Below are 22,070 nucleotides of genomic sequence, written 5' to 3' on the forward strand. Positions count from 1 at the left end.
TGCAGTCTTGCAGAACCTCTTCATGGATTATTAATTACAAGGAATAAAGAGCTACTTTTGCAGTGGATAAATCTGACAAACACTACCTTAGTCAAATGATCAAAGTTAGCATTACAAAAGTGGGAAGAGGCATTATCACATGCCTTTGGATACAATGTTTATGAGTGTTTCTTTCAAAAACACTCAGCTTGATTCCAGTCATGAGGGAACATCAAACAAACCCAAATGGAGGAGTGTTCCATAAAATAGTTTGTCTGTCTCTACTCTTCAAAATTGTCAGTATCATGAAAGACAAAGACCCTGAGGAATTGTTCTGAACAGACAATAAGACTAAACACAAAGTATGAACTGGATCGTGGACAGAAAACATTTAAAAAGCAATCATATATTAGAAAACAGTCTCATATCAATGCTGAATGTCTGAAATTTGAATTGTAGTTTTTAAGAGAATGTTTTTTGTAGGAAAAGCATGCTTAAGTGTTTATAAGAAAATGGTCATAATGTCTGCAATTTACTTTCAAATGATAGAGAAAAAAATTCACATTTTGAGTGTGCATACACATACCCACACATATGCAAAGAGCAATAAAGTAAATATGGTAAAGCAGCAACCACTGGGGACTTCAAATACTGTTCTACTGTAGTTGTGTAGACCTGAAAGTTTTCAAAATAGAAAGATTAACAAAAAAAAAAAAAAAAGAGCTTCCCTTTAACACTCCATTTTGCTAGTTTCTCATATTTTTCCAGATTCAGCTAAAAAAATCACTCCCTACACCATGAACCCGTTAGATCATACAGTCTGAGCTCATCATTTCTTCCTCTGTATTTTCATTCATTCCTCTATTCATGTATTCAATAAATACTACTTAACACCTATTCTGTATTTTGGGGACTTTGTTAAATGCTGGGGATTCAGGTAAACAAGGAAAAGGTGGCCCTCTTCATGGGGTGACAGACCTAAAACAACCTGCTTTGTATGAACACATGCACATTTAAATCCACACAAGGCTGGGAATAGAGAGGGGGTAGGCTAAAAATGGACGGGAACACCACACAGCACGAGTCTGGTGGGATGGGAACCGTCTCATAGGGGCCTCTGTCTTGATGGGGAGCTTAAAAGTTTATCATTTCAAATGACATTTTTTGGCTTCCATCCTTTTGCTTTGGGGTATTGGAGGGTCTGGGACCTTGGAGGTCCCAGAGCTGGTTCAAAGTTTACAATCATCTTGGAATTTGGACCCCAGGGGAAAAGACTTCATGCCATCTATGTACCTTCAGTGACTGTAAAATACGTACATCTGGACCATGTCATGGCTTGGATGCTACATGTACCCCCAAAGGATCATGTGCTGAAAGGCTTGGTCCCCAGCTGATGGCACTATTGGGAGGTGGTGGGACCTAATGAAAGAAGTGAGGTCACTGAGGGCATGCCCTTGAAGGGGACACGGGGACCTCCGCTCCTTCCTTTCTCTTCCTTTTTTGCATCTTGGTCACCACGAGGTGAGTGGCTTTGCTCCACCACACACTTCCTGCCATGATGCTCTGCTGCATGACAGGCCCAAAGCAAAGGGGCCAAGCAATCATGGACCAAATTTGTGAAATTATGAGCTAAAATAAATCTTTCCTTCATTAGTTGATTTTTCTCAGTTTTGTCACAGTACAGAAAGCTAATACAGACTGACATATATTGAAGCCAATAAAAGATGCTTTCTATGTACCACATTACTGACTATACTCATAAAAAATGTGACTCCCTCTAATAAGTCAGAGAACTTGTTGGAGGTTTAAATATGTTCTTAGAAGAAAATAAACAACAATATTTTTTTAGATTATATTTAAAAATGCTTAAATTCATTTAAAATATTAATTCATGTTAATATTTTTATAGAAGTTGTCTATGGAAGTCTCTGTTTCATATTTTTAAAGTTTCTCTATTTGATCAGATACAGTTGTCCCTCCTTATCCACAGGTAATGCATTCCAAGACTGCCCCCACTGATGTCTGAAACTGCAGATAATACTAGACCTGTGAATACTGGGATTTTTCTACACAAAGATGGCTACGATAAAGCTTAATTTACAGATTAGGCCAGGAAGAAGTTAGCAATGAAAACTAGTAAAAAAATAGAGCGATTAAAATAACATACTACAACAGATTATCATTCGAAGCTTGTGAACTGCTTTTATAATTTCTGTCATGGATATCGGAGGCTGTGGGGAGGGGGCACAGGGCAAAGAAAGCCATGTGGCTGAGCACAGTGTGGATAAGTCTTGGCCCCAGAGAAGCAGCTGCCTGCTGCCTACAACTCCTCTGGATCTGTGGAAAAATAACAAGCTCTGGAGTACCTTTCCAGAATCCTACCTGTTTTTGAGTAGAGAGGCTTCTTTGCATTCTAGAAAGTCCTACAGCGTGCTGTGAGGAGAAGAGCAGAGCGGCACGAACACACCCACAACGTGGTTCAACTGGGAACACACGACCTGGCAGGCTCACATTCACACCTTGTCGCTGATCTGCCGCCCCATGCAGCACACACTCACTGGCATCACCACTAGCAAACACACTGTGAGCAATAATTAATCCCAGATTTTGAGGGAGAGACCACTAAAGTGTGCACAGTGTAGCTCTAATAGACAACTGTGCACAGAGATCAAGAGGTGGGATGCTCTGATGACACACCTCCCGACTGTCTTCCCTGCTGGCTTTCCACTTTCAATCGGCTCCCATACCCCAAAACTCTTAGCTGACCAATATTTGTTTTGTGTTCTCTTCCCCTTCAGTTATAGCTAAAACACAGATGAAGAGAACCCAGGGTCTGCTTTAGACTCTTGAAAAAAAAAAAAAAAAAATTCCTATGGTGTCGGTACTAAAGCTGAGGCAGGTCTTTCTGAACCTCAAGCTGGGGGTTACAGTCAAGCAAAAGGCTCTGAGTAGTTGCCTTAATCAGAATGTCTGCAGCTGTTTCAAAGAAGGGACAGGAGCACCGTGCCCAGAGCCCTAACCACAGGCGGCAGTGAGCCATCACAAACTCACAGGGCACTCAGAAAGTACAGTACCTGGTTGTTACAGACATTCCATTCAACAGTAAATTTTTCCCCCCAACAGCTGTGGGGTCAATGGCTATGTAGTCAACTAAGGTGTAAGATTCCATGCTAACCATCTGGAACCATAATTAGATGTGATTAGCACTAGGGTTTACATAATTTTAAAAGTCTTACATTCTGAAATAACCTCCCCAGGCCCTAGCACTGCAAGTCTTCATTTTTTACTCTCACTTATGGTTGAGCAGAACGTTTTACCTGATGGAGATGTCCAAGGAAAGCCTGGGCCTGGGCTGTTGAGATGGCTCCTCCGACAGGCACAGGCTGCTTCTGGAAGTCCAGACCATTGGTTTGTGTGCCTGGAAAGCAAGCAAAATGATTAGAATTACTCCAAGAAATAAATTCAAATGGAGCATCAGACTTCAGTTACCAATGTTAATGAGGAACTGGTTTTGTATAAGCACTTTTGAAATACCTCCAAGGAGAAGGGAGTAATAAAAAAAGGAAAGAAAATACAATGAAATGATTTCTCTTCAAAAGATAGGACTGCAAGACAACTATGTAATGTAAATAATGAATTACAGCCATAATGTAGCACTAGATCATTCTACTGTTGTAAAGAATGATAGAGACAGAGTTCCAAAAGAGGCACCAAGCCTCTCTCCTATTCTCATCATACCTTGATATTTGGGCTTGGACAGAAGAAAATCACTGTGACTGTAAGAGCAAGGATTTACTATTGATTTAAACATTTTAAAGAATGACCATCTGATGGCAAGTGCAATTCTTTATCTGGTAAGCATAATGAAAACAAAATAGTTGTAGTGGTTTCTCCAGTCCCAAAGTACAGATTGCTCCACACAGCCCCACTGGGGGCGGGGCTGGGGATCCAACCCAGGGCCTCCTGCATGCCAGGCAAATGCTCCAATCACCAACTTGTGTCCAGGGCCCAACTATACACATCTATTAGCAAGGGCTCTGCTCTTATTATATTTTTCAAAATGTTATGTTAATGCTATGATGTGATGTTGGAACGGGACTGATTTATGGAAAGACATTGCACCCTAACACCCAGAAATAGTTTCTCAGGAATATAATACATTGTTTTGAGATTACTATATCCAGTTATTATTCAAAAAAAGCCAGACTACTTTGTATTGAATACGGCATGACTGACCCCAGGAGCTCCGAAGTCTTCTGTACAAGGACATTCCCACCACTCTAACGCCTCACCTCCCCACCCCCACACAGGGAGTCCCCCACCCCGGGCAGACAGCAAAACAGACAGCCAGAACCTGATGCATCACTGTGAGAGTGCTCGTTTTTGCCACTGCACATCCTAATTTCTTAGGTACACTGCATGACCCTGAAGAGCTACTTGAGCTCTCCTTGAGATAATCACAAAAGGAATGTATATATATTTCACTTCCTTAAAAACCCAGAGATCATTTCTTATGCTTTTTTTTCCTAAAGTCTCCCACAAACAGGAAACTTTAGGACTACCTAGACACAAACAGTTAAAGAACTTAAGAGTATATAATTATGTCAAGGAATCAGAATCTAGCATGAAATAAAATTTAAAGTGATCAGAGGTACTTCTGCAAGGCAAATCCAGAAGTTTTACTATTTTAAAGTTGTGTGTTTTGTCATTAATTGCTGCTTTTCTCTCTATGCAGGAAATCATCACCTATGAGAAGATTTTAAGATTGTACGCCATTAGATTATTAGTCAATCATAACTCAGCAAAACTGGGGAAAAAGGCTGTACCTTTGGAGAAATATGCTCAAATATATACTAAATTAGCCAACATGGCTAAAAGATGAGATTAGGAAAACCACACTAGCACTTGGAGAGAGTAACATCAATGAGAAGTCTTCCAGAACCAACTGTTTCCCTATTACAGAATCCATCAAAATTCTATCTATACACTGAGTCCACCTTCCAGTTCCCATAAAAACCATGACAAGCTCCTCATAAGTCACAAAGCACCACACAACAAAAGACTGGTTGCTGGTGTCCCTGGCCAAGGGTCTCAGTGGGCTGCTGCTAATCACAGTGGTAGCACTGAAGTGCTGTGCTCTGCCCCCCTGGGAAGATGGGCTGAAGGTATGGTCTCTGTACTGTAAACTAACATTTTTTTTTACACATTAGGAAGTTCTAACATCTTGCAAAAACCTTTCAGCTAGGAAGAGTCTGTCCTCCTACGTTTAGTCAATTCTGAGAGAGAGTGAAGGGCCCAACCTGACTAGTCCTGAGTCATGTCTGCCCCTCCAACTCTGGAGGCAATATTTCTCTGTCTCAGTCACCCTAGACCAGGTACCAGGTCACCAGAGAACAATCCTAAGTTCGAAGCCCTCCAAACCAAAAGGCTGCATCAAACTAGCTGATCCCAATTATTCATCCCACCCTGCCTTTCCTGCTCCCTGGGAAACCCAATAAAGACAGTGGCCCTAACTTCCCTGCCCCCTGTTTTCTGGCTCTGGGCTATCTTGATGTTTTCTCTCATGAGCTTGAATAGAGTGCTGGGCCTCTTGTCTCTGGGACCTGTGAGTGTAATGAACTGTGTCTTCCTGAGCCTTTCCTGTGTCCCTTCTGTGTCTGTAACTAACTGATCATCTCCTAAGGAATATAAGACGGTATTCCAAAGTACAAAGGTAAAAAAGGACACTAAGGGGGGTTGAGGATATAGCTCAGTTGGTAGAGTGCTTGTCTCGCAAGGTTCAAATCCCCAGCACTGCAAAAAAAAAAGGACACTAAGGCAATATCTGAGACAAATATAGAGACTCAGGTGCAAAGGCAGATAATTTCTTTCCTTTTTTTTTGTACCAGGATTTGAACCTAGGGGTACTTAACCACTAAGCCAGATCCCTAGTCCTAGCCCTTTTTAAATATTTTAAATATTTTGAGACAGGTTCTCACAAAGTTGCTTAAGTTGCTGAGGCTGGCCTGGGACTCGCAAGCTTCCTGCTTCAGCCTCCTGGGCAGCTGAGATTACAGACGTGTCACTGGGCCTGGCAGACAATTTCTTTATTACTAAAGTGCTAAGGCTTCATTGTAAGGTAAGGGCGAAGAAAACAGAGATTGCGTAGAAATCATTCTTGTAAAACTGGACTGAAAGCAAAGGAGAGGAGAACAGATGTGCCCCCAACCCTGCCCCAGATGGACTTGAGTGTGAGGGGCGGGAGGAGACAGTACAAGCGTAGAAGTCAAGTCACACATGGGTAGCCTGCTTGGGAGGGCAGGGACCCTGGGGAAAGGAACCAGGAAGTTGAGTTGTTGGGGGAAAAGATGAATCAGGTAATATGATTAATATAAGACATGTGGAGGCTGAGAAGTTTGATCAGCACCTAAGAAAAATGGCCCAGAATGCATTGAAAAATGACAGGTCAGAGGTGAAAATTCTGTAAGGTCGTCACTAGAACAATACTACTGAGCCAAATCTCAGAGAGCTTATGTTCAGAGCTCAAGGAGGCTTGAGTGAACTGCTCAAGAGTCATGGCTAGTTAGTGGAAAGGCTAAGTTACAGTGACCAGGTCCTTGGATTCTGTCTAGTCACTCACATCAAAGTGATAGTTAAATCAAGAACGCAAGGATGGAGGTGCTACTAGCAGGTGCTCACCGGGCATGGGAGGCCGTGGGTTCAATCCCCAGTGCTGCGCTCACCCACACATAAATAGATAAGTAGAACAAAAAAGTCTGTCAATAAAGAACGGGCACAAAGAAAGGTAGGCTGAAGATGAGGGTACCTATATTAGTAGTCGAAAGGACAAAGCGCCAGAGAAGGACCAGTTAGAAGAGTAGAGAAAGAACTCTGAAGACTCGAGTCTCAGGAGCAGGACGGGAGCTACAAGGATGGCATGGTTCCATCACTGTCAGGGGGTGCGGAGCCCTGTGAGAGAGATCAGTCTGAAGGAAAGAGAGGAGAGGCAATGATGCAGGTACGACAAATGATTAATGAAATAGGGGGAAACACGACAGGAAAACACCAACTTGGTTCTTTCAAAAGAATCATATAACTCACAAATTTCTGCTTAGATAAAACAAGAAAATGAGAAAAAGCAAGTAAACAATTTAGAGGTTAAAACAAGGTCAATAAATGCTACAAATAATAAAAAGATAAGGAGTACATAACCACTTCATGCTAATAAAATCAGAGCTTCGCAGTGGAAACCAGAAGTGCTGGAACACACCTGTGGTTCCAGCAACTCAGGAGGCTGAGGCCCGAAGCAATTCAGTGAGACCCTGTCTCAAAAACAGACAAGACAAAAAAAAAATCTAAAAGACTCAGAAATGGACAACTCTCTGAAAAACATAACAAGACTGACTCAAGAAGAAATAGAAAATCCAGAGTCCCACAGCATTTATAGAAACTGAATCAATAGGTAAAAATCTCAAAAATACAAAGATTACACAATTTGACTAAGTGGGCTTCCAAAAATTTAAGGAACTAATAATTCCAGTGTTTCACAAAGTTCTCTAGAGAACAAAACAAAACAAGAAACACTTCCTAACTCATTTAATGAGGTTGGCCTAACTTTGTTATTTTCATAACCAGAAAAAAGTATAAAAAAGAAAAAATAATACAAACCAGTTCAATTAATAAACACATATGGAAAAATCTTTAACAGCAATAGCAAACCTGATCTAGAAAGATAATAAGTCTAAAGTGGATTTATTCCAGGAATACAAGGTTGACTTGTGATTTAAAAAAACAAACAAAAAAAACAATGAATAGGATTCACCAAGTTCACTAATGGGGGAGGGAGAGTGAGAAGTGGCAGAAGGAGAGAAAGGAGTAGGATTATACTGTCATCTCAAAGGACACAAAAGATGCTCAGATAGAATTTAATACACACTAAAAACTCTAGGCATGGGAATACAGACTTTCTCAACTTTATACTGAAGAGTATGCATTAAACAAATGCTTCAGAGGTGATGGCCAAAACTGAGTCTCTAAGGTCAGTGAGCTAAGGGTGCCGGCCACCTTCACAGCCACAGCATGGTGGGCCTTGCCAGCACAAGCAGCAGGGTAGGAAACACCTGGGCTAGAAAAGAAAAGCCACTCCTCTTAGGTGGTCTGATTCCATGTGGAGCATCCCAAGGACAATAACACTGTCACTAGAGCCCTAACACCGTCACTAGAGCCCAAGTCTTACAAGGCTGCAGCACAGAAGTCCAATGCAAAACTGCCTTTGCATAGGCCAAATGAAAAAACTTCGAGATTCTATGTATAATACTTATGGAGTCCTGGGAATAAATATATTAAAGTACAGCAAGTTCTATAAGCAAAACATTATAAAACTTTACCTAGACATGATAAAGAAGAGAAACGAAATGCTCAGTACTGGAAGTCTCAACCTTGTAAATATGTCACTTCTCCCCAAACTGACACTAGGGATTCACAGCAACTTAATATCAAGATTTTGACAAGTCATCTTCTTCTTTTCTGGAACAGTGGGATGTCTGACTTTAAGATTTAAACAGAAGGGCAAAAGACCAAGACATTCTTCAAGACCTGGAGGGACCTCCATGATCATGTGATCAAGACTTACTAAGGACAGTAATAGGGTGGTGTGACATTAGTGCAGAGATAAACAAATCAGCCAGAGCAGAGTCCATAAACAGCTGCACTTGAAACAAGACAGGCTAAACTGGATGATGTAATAGGACATTTTGGAAGAGGTGAAAGTGGAAGGGACTATCAAAAAGAACTAGCCTACTCCCTACTTGACAAATAATAAAAGCAAAAATCACAGAAATACTCCTACTGAAGTAACTGGGCAGAGATTGAAGCCAGAGGTCCCATCCACACCTGCTCTCACTCCCCCAAAGGGTCCTTCCACTGTTTCACCCTGCGACCAAGAAGTCCAAATCAATGCTTGCTCACAGGAACGCCAAGTACACGCTTGACCTTGCTCACAGGACCGCCAAGTACGCGCTTGACCTCTAGGCAGAGCTAACATCGGGCTCACAGGAGACAGTGGAAGAGGAGACATGGATTCCAGGCTTCTGGTTTCCACCTCCCAGCAATACTACAAGAGAGGTAATCATCATTTATCTCCATCTTATAGCAGGAAAACCGGCACAGAGAGAAACTGCCGCGGTCACAGGACGAGTGGGTAAAGCAGCTGGGGAGTGAGCACAGGCAGTCTCTGGTTCCAGGGTGTGGGCTCTTCACCAGCCGCAAGTGCCAAGTCCCTCCAAGCTTTTGCCAGGAGGTACCTACTTTACAGATCCCTCTTCAACTCTTGCTTGCTTCCCTACCCACCACTATTTCTGTCCTAACCACTTAAAAGGGCCCCAGTAACGACTCATTGTCAAATCCAGGAGTCTCACTTTTAGCCCTCTATGTCCTGACTTCTTGGTCACACAGAATACTGACTTCATGAACTCGCTGTCTGATTTGCTTCTTATCTCTGGTCGTTCTTTCTCAACTCTACTAAGCACTGCTCAAAACAACTTTCTGTGATGATGGAAATGTTCGACGTACCTAGTATCCAACATGGCAGCCACTAGCCACACAAGGCCACCGGGACTGAACACAACTTAGCCAGTGTGATTAAGGAGCTAATTTAATTCCATGTAATTAAAGCCTAAATTGCCAACTGCAGTCGGTGGTCTGCCCAGTGGCAGTGGGCGGCTCCCTCTGGTCTGCTAGTCCTGGCAGTGATGCAGGAGCTCTTCCCCAGGCCTCCCGGGAACCTAGCTCTCTCTTCTCAGGAACACATCCCTGCCTCCCCACACCATCACCTGCAAAGCCACAAGGCTCCACAGGAGCAGCCTGCCTTTAGAACTGAAGGGTGCCGCCTCCCTGCCATGTCGGCTCCTCCTGGACAGTCTCGACCCAGAGAAGCACACCACATCCAGCTCATCCCACACCAAGCACAGGCATTCATTTTGGATTATGCCTGTTCCCTCTTCCTTTTCTTACCCACCCTCGGTCTCCTCCTCCCCCAATGGCTCATTAAATTTGACCCTCAACTTCCACTGCTGCTGCTCTGGGCCAGGATGCTATGGAGTGGATCCAACTGAACAAGTAAAGGAGTATCATTTTTTTGCTTCAAGCAAGATGTAAAGTGTAACAGGCTGGAAAATCCTTTTATATAAAAATTTCCTCTATTCCTGTTGGAAAAAATTATGAAAAGAGTGACATGACACAAAAGTCAGCTGCCCTCTAAGGGAGAAAGGAGAAAATTATAGACAATCTTTGATAATTTGTGCCTAAAGCAGCCTTTTAGAAACTGATCCTCTCATCAGTGTTCCACATTTAGAGTAAGTAGTAATGAATAAAAATGGATGCTACTTTTAAAATTCAAAACTTATTATTAGGTTATCTCTGGCAATAGGATCAATTGTCTGCTCTCTCATTTAACAAAAGTATGATCATTATTTCAGGTGGTACTTTTTACTATTCTTACAGGTTCAGTGATTACAGCTCCCCTCTTCTCCTTCTAGTCTGAAAAACCAACCCACCAACCCACCAACCACATGCAACAGTGGGCAGGTGGCCAGGGCCCAGCTCTTAACAGGCAGTGGCAAGAGCTTCTTGGGAGCCTGTGACTGACATCACCCAGCCTGCAGAGGAAGTCTACCTTTCTGATACACGTTCTGACACACAGGTGCAGAGACCCTTCACTGTGCTCCTGAGGTTCTCGAAGTGCTTCAGCCACTGTTAATGAGCCATGGAATTACCCATTATTTAAAACCTCACCCTGAAGGAATTCCAAAGAAATTCATATTGGAATTTCTACTCTCAGGCTTATACAGGGTCATCCCACCCAGTGCAGAATAAAATCCACAGTGAATTATGAAATACACATTAAGATTTTGATGATAATAAAATAAACAAGAATGTTAGCAATGGCTTCTAAGTAAACATAAGTTTAAAGAGAGGCTAGTCCTTCAGAATCTGAAATCTGCCATGCTTCACTCCGGTTTGATGAGATTTTTATCTGAGGCCTGTTCCCTGGTGATTTTCTGAGGTTTCTCCTGAAAACGCTGGCATTTTATCTGGAAATACTTCCAAAGTGCTGGTTCAAGGCATCAAATTATTAAGAACAACAGCAAGCTTATTTACTGGGACCCTGGTCTTCAGGATCCTTTCTCTTCATCTTGGAGAAAATGATGTCTGATAATTCTGTTTATGAATTTAACTTCCTAATACCGATCATGGTATTAGGAAATCCCACATGAAAAACATTACTGATTATTAGGAACTTCTCATGAATGGTATTTTTATAATTCTACTTCATAAATCTACATTAGTTTACATTAATAAATTTCTTTGGCCTTTTCATTTGCCAAAAGATCTTGATATTTTCTCCAGACTAGGGACTGGGGGAGGGAGGACATCTGGATAAAAGACGAAATAAAAAAGGACAGGACAGAGGAGTCTTGTATCTATCATAATTCAGGTGGAAAAAGAGTTAACTGACTAGAAAGTTAGCGGTGAGTTAACAGGTTCACTGCTTTTCAAGAAAATGTTTTCTTATTTTAAAACCAATATTATCAGAAAAAAATCATATAAAAATTTATATTTAAAAACAGGTCCTTTTTACCTTCCTTAATTATAAAAACTAAGTCTAATAAGCCACTGGTAAGACTACAAAACTAGTAAGCTAGAGGTAGCGGCAACAGCTGCACTGTCGTCGGAGGAGCTGGAATGGTAACTGGCTCGAAAGACAGCCGACTGAGGGAGGTCTGGAAACCACAGCACAGGAGCAGCACTCGCAAGGGATGAGAGGTGCTCAGCACACAGCTGCCCCTCCCCATCTGTGCTCTGCCGCTTCTTCAGATGACCAAATCCTGCCCATCACTGTCTTATTTAAATGCTACCTGCATGGCACACTGGAGGCTCCACTTTCTCCAAACCCTTCCCTGGCCCTCAGAGTTAGAAATAGTCTCTCCCTACAGTAGATTCTCAAGATTCACATATATTTTTTTAAAAAACTTCTCAATTTCTGCTAAATTTTCAAACATGCTTTCTCTATAACATAAATTCCTGAGAACAAGATCACTATCTTATCAATGTTAGTCCTTCGACCGGGTGTACAAGGGTACACTGAGCACTGGAGACCAGTCATACATTCTTCTTTCCTATGTAGAGAAAAGGTGCACATTTTTTCAAGTTAGCCCTCATTCTTCATTTCCTTTATCACAGCCTTTCTTCCCTGCCTTGCCTCTATCAGTTGGTTTTCTTCCCTCCCTTTGTTCACTAACAGCATACTCAACTTTCTCCAAAGAAATACACTGACCACCACACGGTATTCCTCCCTATCTGCTCTTCAACCACTCCCCACAGCCTACCCAGACTCAAGTGCCTGTGTGTCTGCCAGGCACTTAGTGTTAGTGGACTGAGTCTTGTCTGTTTGCACTGGACCTAATAACACCAACTATAATATTTTACATATAGAAGACTGAAACCTGAACAAGTCTGAACTATAGATTTTCTGTGAACACATAGGGTTAACTGACCAAAATGCACTATTAGATTTGCCTTCTCAAATAAACCACTGATTAAAGAAAGACAAAGAAATATCATATCAACATAATCTTAAACAATTTTTAATATTCTCTTTAAAATCTCATGTCAAAATTATAACAATTATAAATGTTTCAAGAAAAGATGAACAAAAGTGTTCTGAATCCAGACAATACCAGACTTCATTATGGTGACAGACTTTTTTACATTTGAGAAAGAAAATCAAGACTTATGTTACTCTCAAGTGAATATAAAGATCCATAAAATGGAAGTAACATATAACTTTACTGAAGCAGCAAATGCCTCAGTAGACAAACAGGAAGTAAGCTGCTCTGCTTCAGAGTCGATGGATGATCATGTCACATTTGACCCAGCTACATGTTATTGCATTAGCAGAAGCTCTGGTGGTATTGGGAGTAAAGACATCTAGGACAGTGCCAATTTTCAGTACCCGCTTATCTAAACTGATAACTCTCAGCTCCATAATGTGAACAAGTCAGTCAAGCACCCCATATAATAACAGGCAAGAAATTCACAAGACTGTTTCAAGAAGTGCTCTAGCCAGAAGTTATCTCACAGAGCTCTGAAAATGGTTTTAGGACTGAATGAATACAAAGTGTGGCTTAAATTTTCAGTTTTATTTTATTACACTTCATGGGAAAAATCATATGAGGGTACAAATAAATTTCCTACTCCATGAAATAACATCTAACTTATCATAAGAACTGAAATCAGGTGATGTGTCTCCAATTCTTCTGTCAGTCTGTTTCTATTCCCTTAAGAGGAAACAGGGTCTTATCTCTGAAGTTCTTCTTTAGCTATGTGAGTCCCATCCACTCCCCTAGCCTCTTAATATGATCAGCAGCATTCTTCTCTCTGCAGAGGTATGGACCTTTGGCTGTGGCCAAAGCACCTACACTGGCACAGGTACCAGTGCCACAAGACACAGGAAGATGAGGCAAAAACAGGGTAGAGATAACAGGAAAGAGACAGTGGCTGACAATTCAGACAGAACTCAGCAATGCCCTCCCCTTCTCAGGAGCCTAGAGAAGTCCACCTGTCTACTCAGGCAGAGTGACAGGAGACACCTTTAATATAACCCAGTTGCACAAATAATCCTTATAGCTCAGTAAGGACAAAGAGGTAGGTGCATTTTAGAGATGAAAGGTTAACAGGTATCTCCAGGTACAGGACAGCCTACGGTGGAAACCACGCAGGCAGGAAGAGTGGTTCAACTCACCCATCTACCACCAATTAAAAAGTTTTGTGGTCAGATGAAGTAGAAACAGTTTCAAGGCTGCCTCATTCTTGCCATCTCCCAGAGTCAGGCACATATTTAAATGACAGCCAAAGAGGGAGCCTTTTCTGTAAGTGAAAAGCTTATCTACTTGGGAAAGGACAACTCCCGTGCGTCCCAACCCATGACGCTCTACTCAATGCAGCCTAAACTTGGGATTCAGGCCTCTTCCAGAAACGGGAGGCCCTGCGCCACCTCCAGCAGATGCTAGAGATACACAGCCAAATGTCCTCTGAGCAACGTGCTGACTAAAAAGAGTAGGGGCTGTGGGACCAACTATTCTTTTAATGGATCTACCTTTCTCTCATGGGGCTTGAATTTTCTCGTTTATATGATAATGATAATTAATTTTCTCTTGATAAAAGGTTTAATCAGGTGTAAATTTTAAAAATAAAATAAAAGAATGTATTGGAAATGAGTGTGTGTTTATAGCTACTTAACGACAACCTGTGACTTTTTAACCTAACTTATAACCGTGTGGGGTGGATAAGATTTACTATTCTGATCAACATCCATAACAAGCCAAACTTTGAACAGCATGATCACTGTGCTTCACACTTCACGTACATTCTCTCATTTAATACTCCTAATGACCTATGAAACATCTTCATTGAATAATTGAATAAATCCAGTCTCAAAACAATTGGGGAAATTGCCTAAAGTCACACAGTCATTAAGTGGTAATTCCATAATTCATACCCAGAACTATCTGACCCAAACAACTATTCCCATACCTATTCTGTAGTTTCTGATAGATGGAAGCAGAAAGATTAAACAATCGGCAGAAGAAAGTTAGATATTATTAAACAAACAACTCCACTTGTGCAACTACTAAATCATATCTGACCACTCAATATGCAAACTGTTTTGTACAGGACAAATACATGTCCAAGTGAAGTGGCAAGTTTCTTCTGTCTCATTTAATTAAAAAGTTGGATCAAGACAACTTCTTACCTGTAGGGTCATCTCCACTCTCCATAGATGGTTTACTGGTTTCTGACGGATTGTTCATTCTTGAGTCTGCAATAAAGTAGAGGGGAATAAGATTTTTAACTGGGGATGGAGATGGGCTAAGGAGACAACAAAAAAACAAAACAGGAAAAGGATCAATTAATGTTATAGTCATAGAGTTCAAGGACAAGTTCAGGCATATCAGGCTAAAACATTACAAACTGTAATAGAAGGAACCTGAAAGGAAATTCAGGGTCCCTGGGATCCACAAATAAATTATCTTTCTAATTTTAAGAATTAAGATTCTTCTAAGAAAGAAGAACTCTAACCTGAAAAAAAGAACTCTAACCTGAAAAAAAAATATTCAAGTTTGACATATAAAAAGAATACACACTTTATAACATCATGTCTAAGATAAGCTAAAGAAATAAACTCAATAGGGAGAAGCACTTAGAAAAGTAGAAAATGCTATTCTCAAATGAAATGCCTTTTTCTATAAACAAAGATATTCATTGATTATACTCCAAACAATCCACTGGTAATATTGATAATAGATGGGACAGTAACTCAAAAGAAAACATATCTAAGAAAAATATATAAAATTTTTTCCCTCCTAAACCAAACTAACCCGAGTCAATAGAAAACTATGTGAAATGCATACCTCAGGCAAAAACCAGTACAAGTTATACCAACAAACAGACATCTCTAAAGACTTCAAAACTAAACTGGAACCACACCCACTTAGAATCTTATCACCTTGAAATCCCAAATGAATCTGCTAATTTGAGTTTACTTCTTTCAGTGATATCTACGTAAACAAGTTTGTTTCCACAAGGGTTTTCACCAAGCTGTATTAAATAGTGTTCTAGAAAACATGCAGGAGACGAGTCAAGAACAACTCTGCTATTCTACCACTTTGAAAGGGTAAAAAAAATAAGCAAACACCTTGTTCAATGTCTACTGCAAACTAAAACTCAGAATACTTACAATCAAAGAAGTTTATTATCAAATAAGTTCTGCTTTTTCAACTATTTAACTACAATTATTAGAGGAGAACAAACACTTCAACTAGAAAATGAAAGCATTCATTTGAAGTTCTGACCATGTGCCCATTAAGTTGCGGCACCCACATGCACAAAGTGCTAAGGAAATATCAGGAGTCCTTCTTTGATAAATTTCACATCCAACCCAGAAGCTCTATAACAAACAGCTTCTCAAAATAGTAAGCTTTTGTGCCTGATGTTTGTCCTATGGGTTTAGACAGTGACAGTGTATCCTTGGACTGTTCTGTACATGTTCAAAGGCTTAAAAGTTGTGTGCCTATGGTCATAAATGAGGGCAGTTCTACAACTTCCTTCCCCCACTGTCCAGAAAATTCTAAATACCATCTGAAAGCATACTAAGGTTTGAAAGAAACAGGTGTGCGCCTTAGTGATAAACAGCTTTCTGAATGACTTACCCAAAATCTTATGAAAGTTAACTAAGATCACATGTTTAACAGAATAAACCATTAAGAATGCACATGACTTAATGCTTCCCTTAGAATGTATTTTAAAGGAAAGTAGAAAAACTGATGAATAAGTTAACATTCATAAAAAGGGTAATGAGTTCCCCACATACATGGACATCACAGAAACAAAGGAGGCTCAAATTGTAACAACTCATGAGCCTGACCCTCTATAATTCACATTCTAATCTCCGCATTTATAAATTAAAAAAAGTATGTCATAGGTATTTATGTGAGTCTCCTAAGGATCAATCACTGAACTGCCAAGAGTTTCAAGGGCACTTAATGAAATTCAAATGTATCAAAAAGAATAAAATAATAAAATTCTGATTCACTGTGCAACAATGATAAAACTGTTTTCAATGATACTGATTGTTAACTGAAAGTAGTAGATATAAATTCTAATTCTACAATAAATGTTAAAAATATTTCAAAAATGTATTTTCCTTTTGTTTCTTGAGTTCCCAATTTAGTAAATGTAAAAGGGGAAAAACCAGTATATTCTTCTTTGATATCTGAAGTCTTCTTCTCTCTGGGCAATATAAAAACACAGGTCTGTGCCCCTGAGCTGACTAGACATAAGGAGTCCAATGTGAGGTTGCTACTGAATTCCTGACATTCATTTGTTGCTTATCACGTGCCCGTGAGATGGTGGTTTTCATTGTGAGGGACCACACTACTACTACCTTGGGTCCAGGCCATGCCTCTGCGTAAGAATTCATACATCTTCAGAATGGTCAATTTATTTTTCCCTGGCAACTGGGAAGGTGATAGAAGTAGCCTCCATTTTCAAGTGGGGAAAATGACACATAGGAAAAGAGAAATCATCAGCAAAAGTTTTACAATTAATATATTCAACTCCCGGAGTTTCTATCCTCTGAATTTTCTGGTGACTATAGTAACCTAAAAAGGTTTCATTAATTCTGCATAAATACAGACAAAACATCACACAAAATATGGCTTCATTTGCTTCAATGCCTCCACCTACTTTAAATCTCAGTCATTGACAATGGTGTGTACATTAAAGTAGGATCCCTCCCTCTTTCAAAGGCTTGCTCTTCTATAGGGAAAACGCTAAGATAGGTTTTCCAATACTTAAAACTGTAGTTTTCTGCAAAACATAGTTGGTCTCAAAACATAAAATCAAGGGCTAATCTTGGAATTTTTAAGAAAGTTAATTTCTAAAATCTGGAAATGAATCAACAGATCTAAGGCAGTTAACACTACAATACTGTGGTAGTATTTATGGAAACACTTCTAGACTATGGCTCCACCTTATTTTTCACTGAGCTTTTTTGTTTTTGTATGAGACATTCTCATTAGGTATGCAAAATTTTTATTAATATGTACATATTATTTTATTTAGGTACAGTTCAAACTTTGTTTCTGATTTTAAAATGTTTTTAGAATTACATTAAATGCTTTCTACAGAAAGCCCCCAAATGTAAAAATGTCCTCCATTCAGTCCAATTCTCAATCCATACTGTTTATTGAAGGTACCCTCAGAACCAGAAGAGCTAGTGTAGGGAGGGACCACAGCACACTCAAGCACGCTCAGTGCTTTGCAAATGCTTTCCTCCTTGCTGGCTCAACCACCTCCCCCTCCCCTGCCTTGGCTGCATGTGATTAAGCGTTTATGCATAGTCAACCCCTCACACGCTATTTCCATATTAAAGCTTCTAAGAAAGAACTGTGCTGGTACCCACCTAGAACATAGTCACTGCAGTCCAGCATCGCTGTGAAGTCTTCTAGAGGTGTGGACAATCCAAAGCAAGCAAGAAACGGTAGTGGTCTGGGGTGGGGGAAAGAAGGTAGCACTATTTCTAACAAATCTGCACCATGTTCTTCAGAGAACAGGGTGGGGAGTGGAAAGTGAATTAACAGGAGAAGCAAAATACAACTTCAGTTACACCATAGCAATCTTCGGCTGAATAAGGAAACTTCAGTTGCTCAGAGGAGTTTTAGTCTCTCCTACCAGCTAGGACTGACATTGTCAAGGCAACTGAAGCATGAAAAGTTCCCCTTTTTGTAATAAAATAGAAACAAAGATTGCAGCTGGCAGTTTCCATAATGAAGCTTAATCAGTATGCGCGTGATTAGGGCCTTATGCAAATCTCTCCTCGTTAGCACAGCAGCCAGCACTTTGAAGTCCAGGAACAATTCATTTACAGAATACACTGAAAGCACTCCCTGCATAATTTAAATCGTTGCATAAATATTTATCAGCTCATTTGCATATTAATTGGCAGTGCATGAAGGGAAAAATTATCTCCTGAGTGCCAGCATAATAATTAGGAGGATAAAATGTGATTTCTTCCAATGGTCTGGCTTCTTGGACCTAACTTGAGATAGTACCAGGGGAGAAGGGAGGGACAGGAGACAGAGTTCTGTTAAAATGCCACTGAAATGACACGTACAAATTAGAAACAACTCTACAGACTTAAGCACCTTTAATCTTATTCCTGCTGGCAACAATGACTTCAGTAATAAGAGGATTTGCAAAAAGCTTTCCACACAATCCAAATAATCCCAAGGAAACAATTAGCAAGGTAGAAGCAGAACCCAGGGCTGTCAAGATGGTGCCAGTCTACTGATAGGGAATTTTCCAGTTATTAACGCAGGCTAGAGAAAGTCCTACTTTAAACATGGCAACAGTATAAATGTGGAAGCCGGGCAGAGTGTATGAAAGTATTTTGAGAGTATGGAAACTCATTATTTGCAAATCTTTTTATACTACCAAATTAACAGAAGAGATTAGTGGAATGCCACATATCAAGCAGTATCCTTTCTCCCCTAAAAATCAATCTCACATGAAAAGAAGACAGTATGCTACTCGGAGTATAGATAATTGACAAAAGAGCTATGCGAACTATGGACTTTGTCAGTATTTTCAAGTAGATTTCATTGATGCATCCCTCTCCCTTCCTCTCTACGTCCTTACTACACAATGTTGATCCAATTTACAAGGTAAATGATCAATCTGGAACCTTTTGGGCATTACACAATAATATTACAACCTAATCATCATAGACAATTCAGAAGATCTATAAAAAGTCCACAATGTAGGCACTATTACCCATTTTAATAATAAGGAAATAGGTAGAGAGAACTAAGGCACTTTTTACATAATATTATATTAATAATTTGAGGCCAGGTTTTTAAATGAGATTCTGCTAGTTTAGAACTCAGGGTTCTTGGCTTTTACCATGCAGTGGGGCTGAGTAACACATTCAGGGCTATGCTAGAGGCCTGTGTGATGAGGAAGGAGAGTAGTAACTTGTGGCAAAGACACTGTGCTGAACAGTCAGGTGTGTACTGATACACGTCAGAGGGCCCTGGATAGGAGAGTTCTCAAGGGTAGCATCCCATTATGACCTGCTTTTTTAAATTGAGAATGCCTCTTCAAGCATGCCAAACACCTAACTTTTAAAATACATATGCAGCTTTCTCCAACATTAAGAATGAAATTAAACTTCATATGCATACAAGGAAATGAAAGATTTTTTTTTTTTTTTAAATCAGGGGCTTTAAAAACATTTCCTTGAAACTCAGTAACTTAGAAACAAAAATCTTAACTTTTAGATAAGCACTCTACTTATCTTGCTAGTTTTTCTGTTTTACAGAATCACAAAATGGTTATGAGTAGAGTTTGGGGAAGAAACTTAACACGGCCATTTAGTGCCTGTGAGACCTTCTTTAAGCTCCTCCCCTTCTGGAGCCAGAATGTTTTCATCTCCAAGATGATGGTAAGGTTGCTATGAGACAAAGATGGTCACACTTCTCAGTCTAGAGTAAGAGTCAGTTGTGCAAGGGGACATCAATTCACTTGATAAACATGGGGCAGATTTTAAAAAGCATCACTTTTATTCATGAATTCACAATACTTCGTATCAAAAGAAGCAAGAATATATTACAGAACAGAAAGCAGATTTTGAATGAGGTAGACTGTGTTAGCTGTACAAGCTCTGTGTGGTAGGAAAAGGCGAGGAGCAAGGGTGACAAACAAGGAAAGCGCAGCTGCTGACACGTTCTGTGCTCATAACTTTAAGCTTACTGCCCGTAATGCGCACAGAATAGCACTGCCACTTATCATCTGCCTTTCTGTTCTTCACGCCATGACACCTTTAAAGCACCCTCATTGCCGAAATGAAATGTCTTTCATTTTTAGACAGGGATGGCTTGGGACTATAGCCAATCACTGTGTCTGCTGATAGTTACCCCACAGAGGCAGCACCTTGGTGGCACAGTTACCAGTCACATTAGATCAGGAGAGTCCCACAGGGGCTCTGCACTGCAAGGAGGCCAAAGCTTACCAACTGGCAGAGACCACTGTCTCAAGTGGGCCTCGGCTTCCCTTTACTGTAGGCAGCTGACTTGGCTATAGTGGGGTGTGCAGGGGAAAAAACCCTTCTTGCCACGCTTGAAGCAGGTACCGTGTGAATTCCAGAGGGCATTTTGAAATACAAAAGGCTGTCCAGGCCTCTACAGCTGCAGATGGACTGGAGACTTGGGGAGGGATGGCCACCATCTTTCCCCTGTGTTCTCCAACCACTGCCCATTCATATCGAAAAGAAGAGAAAGACAGATAATCTTGCCCACAAAGTCAAATGCTTACTTCATTTGTCCTCTGAAATATCAACAAGAATCACCGAGACTAAAAGTAAACCTAAAAAAATAAATAAATAAATAAACAAAAACCACTATATTTAAAAAAGGAAAACATTCTGAAATGTTTGTGGGATTATCGGTCATTCATACGTCAGCATGAATTAATCCCATCCAAGTTCCTTCTTTCAACACCTAGTTTAGAATGTGATTAGTTGTTTCCATGAAGAAAAGAACTGTTCAGATAATCTGGACTAAGAGGTGGAGGTGAAGGAACAGGGTAGAGAACTAGAGAACGTAGAAAGAACAGAAAATAGGGTTGTACAGAAGTGTAAAAAGGAGCTGAAAGGGCAGAGTTCAAATTCAAATATTTCAAAATTATGCCTAAAATTGCTTTCTTTTTCCCTATAAGGGGGAAAGCATGTTCTTTGAAGACACAGAATTCATGGCTATTAATACTAAAATAATCTTACGCTCATGAGCAAAGTATTAGGCTAGTCTACGTCTCACTAGAAAAGAAAACGAGGGCAATACAAATGGAATTACAAACTAGGGTTTTAAAACACACCTTCTGTTGTGAGTGAACTGGGGCAGGCTTGTACCCTCCCCCACTAAACCATCAGCACCCACCCTGGTCATGCTCCCTAAGGACGGTTGTTTGTACACAATGTTCTGTACTGAGCACTCCTGGTCTAAGGGCAGGAGTGTCTGACTCAGCAACTACTGCTGTCTCACAGGGGGCTGCATAGTTCCATTTCACCCCAGGTATCCTTTTTAATCTTCACCCCTTTTAAAAATCTACCTCCCCTTTAGTTAGTAGGTACTCTACTAACTTGCTTACTTAAGACATTTCACACTGCTTCAGCCATGAACCTGCAGTACTGAAGACACTTAACATCTTAATTATTTATCGAAAAATGTCATCACTCACATACCACTTAGGACGTTCCAAGTTTTGAAAACTTCAGACGCAGTCAAGGGTAGACATTAGAATTGCCACCACTGCTGTGCACCATTTGACCACCTAGGTGAGTGACAACTTTCCAGGGGCTCCAAGTACTTAAGGAAAGTTTTTCAACAACATAAAATGGGATTTTTACTATTTACAAAACATCTGGATGGGCAGAAAGAAAGAAAGAAATGTACGTCATCAATTTGGCTATTAAGCACTGCCATATAACAATAAACCTT

At 40.3% G+C, this 22,070-nt stretch overlaps 1 protein-coding gene across 3 annotated transcripts in view; it reads right to left on the bottom strand.

Annotated features, from left to right (window-relative positions):
• POU2F1 (POU class 2 homeobox 1) overlaps window positions 1-22,070 on the bottom strand; it is a 177,320-nt gene that overhangs the window by 50,524 nt on the left and 104,726 nt on the right. For 2 of the 3 annotated variants that reach the window (XM_079107930.1, XM_079107932.1), the window contains exons 1-3: window positions 17,981-18,066; window positions 14,771-14,836; window positions 3,297-3,397 (exon numbers count right to left, since the gene is read on the bottom strand). In XM_079107930.1, the coding sequence (XP_078964056.1) occupies window positions 3,297-3,397; window positions 14,771-14,836; window positions 17,981-18,008 (195 nt within the window). In that variant the 5' untranslated portion in view covers window positions 18,009-18,066. Of the gene's footprint in view, window positions 1-3,296; window positions 3,398-14,770; window positions 14,837-17,980; window positions 18,067-22,070 lie in introns of those variants that run through there. The other variant, XM_079107931.1, reaches the window with a different exon arrangement.

This window comes from Sciurus vulgaris (assembly GCF_902686455.1).
Source record: "Sciurus vulgaris genome assembly, chromosome: 12".
NCBI lineage: Eukaryota > Metazoa > Chordata > Mammalia > Rodentia > Sciuridae > Sciurus > Sciurus vulgaris.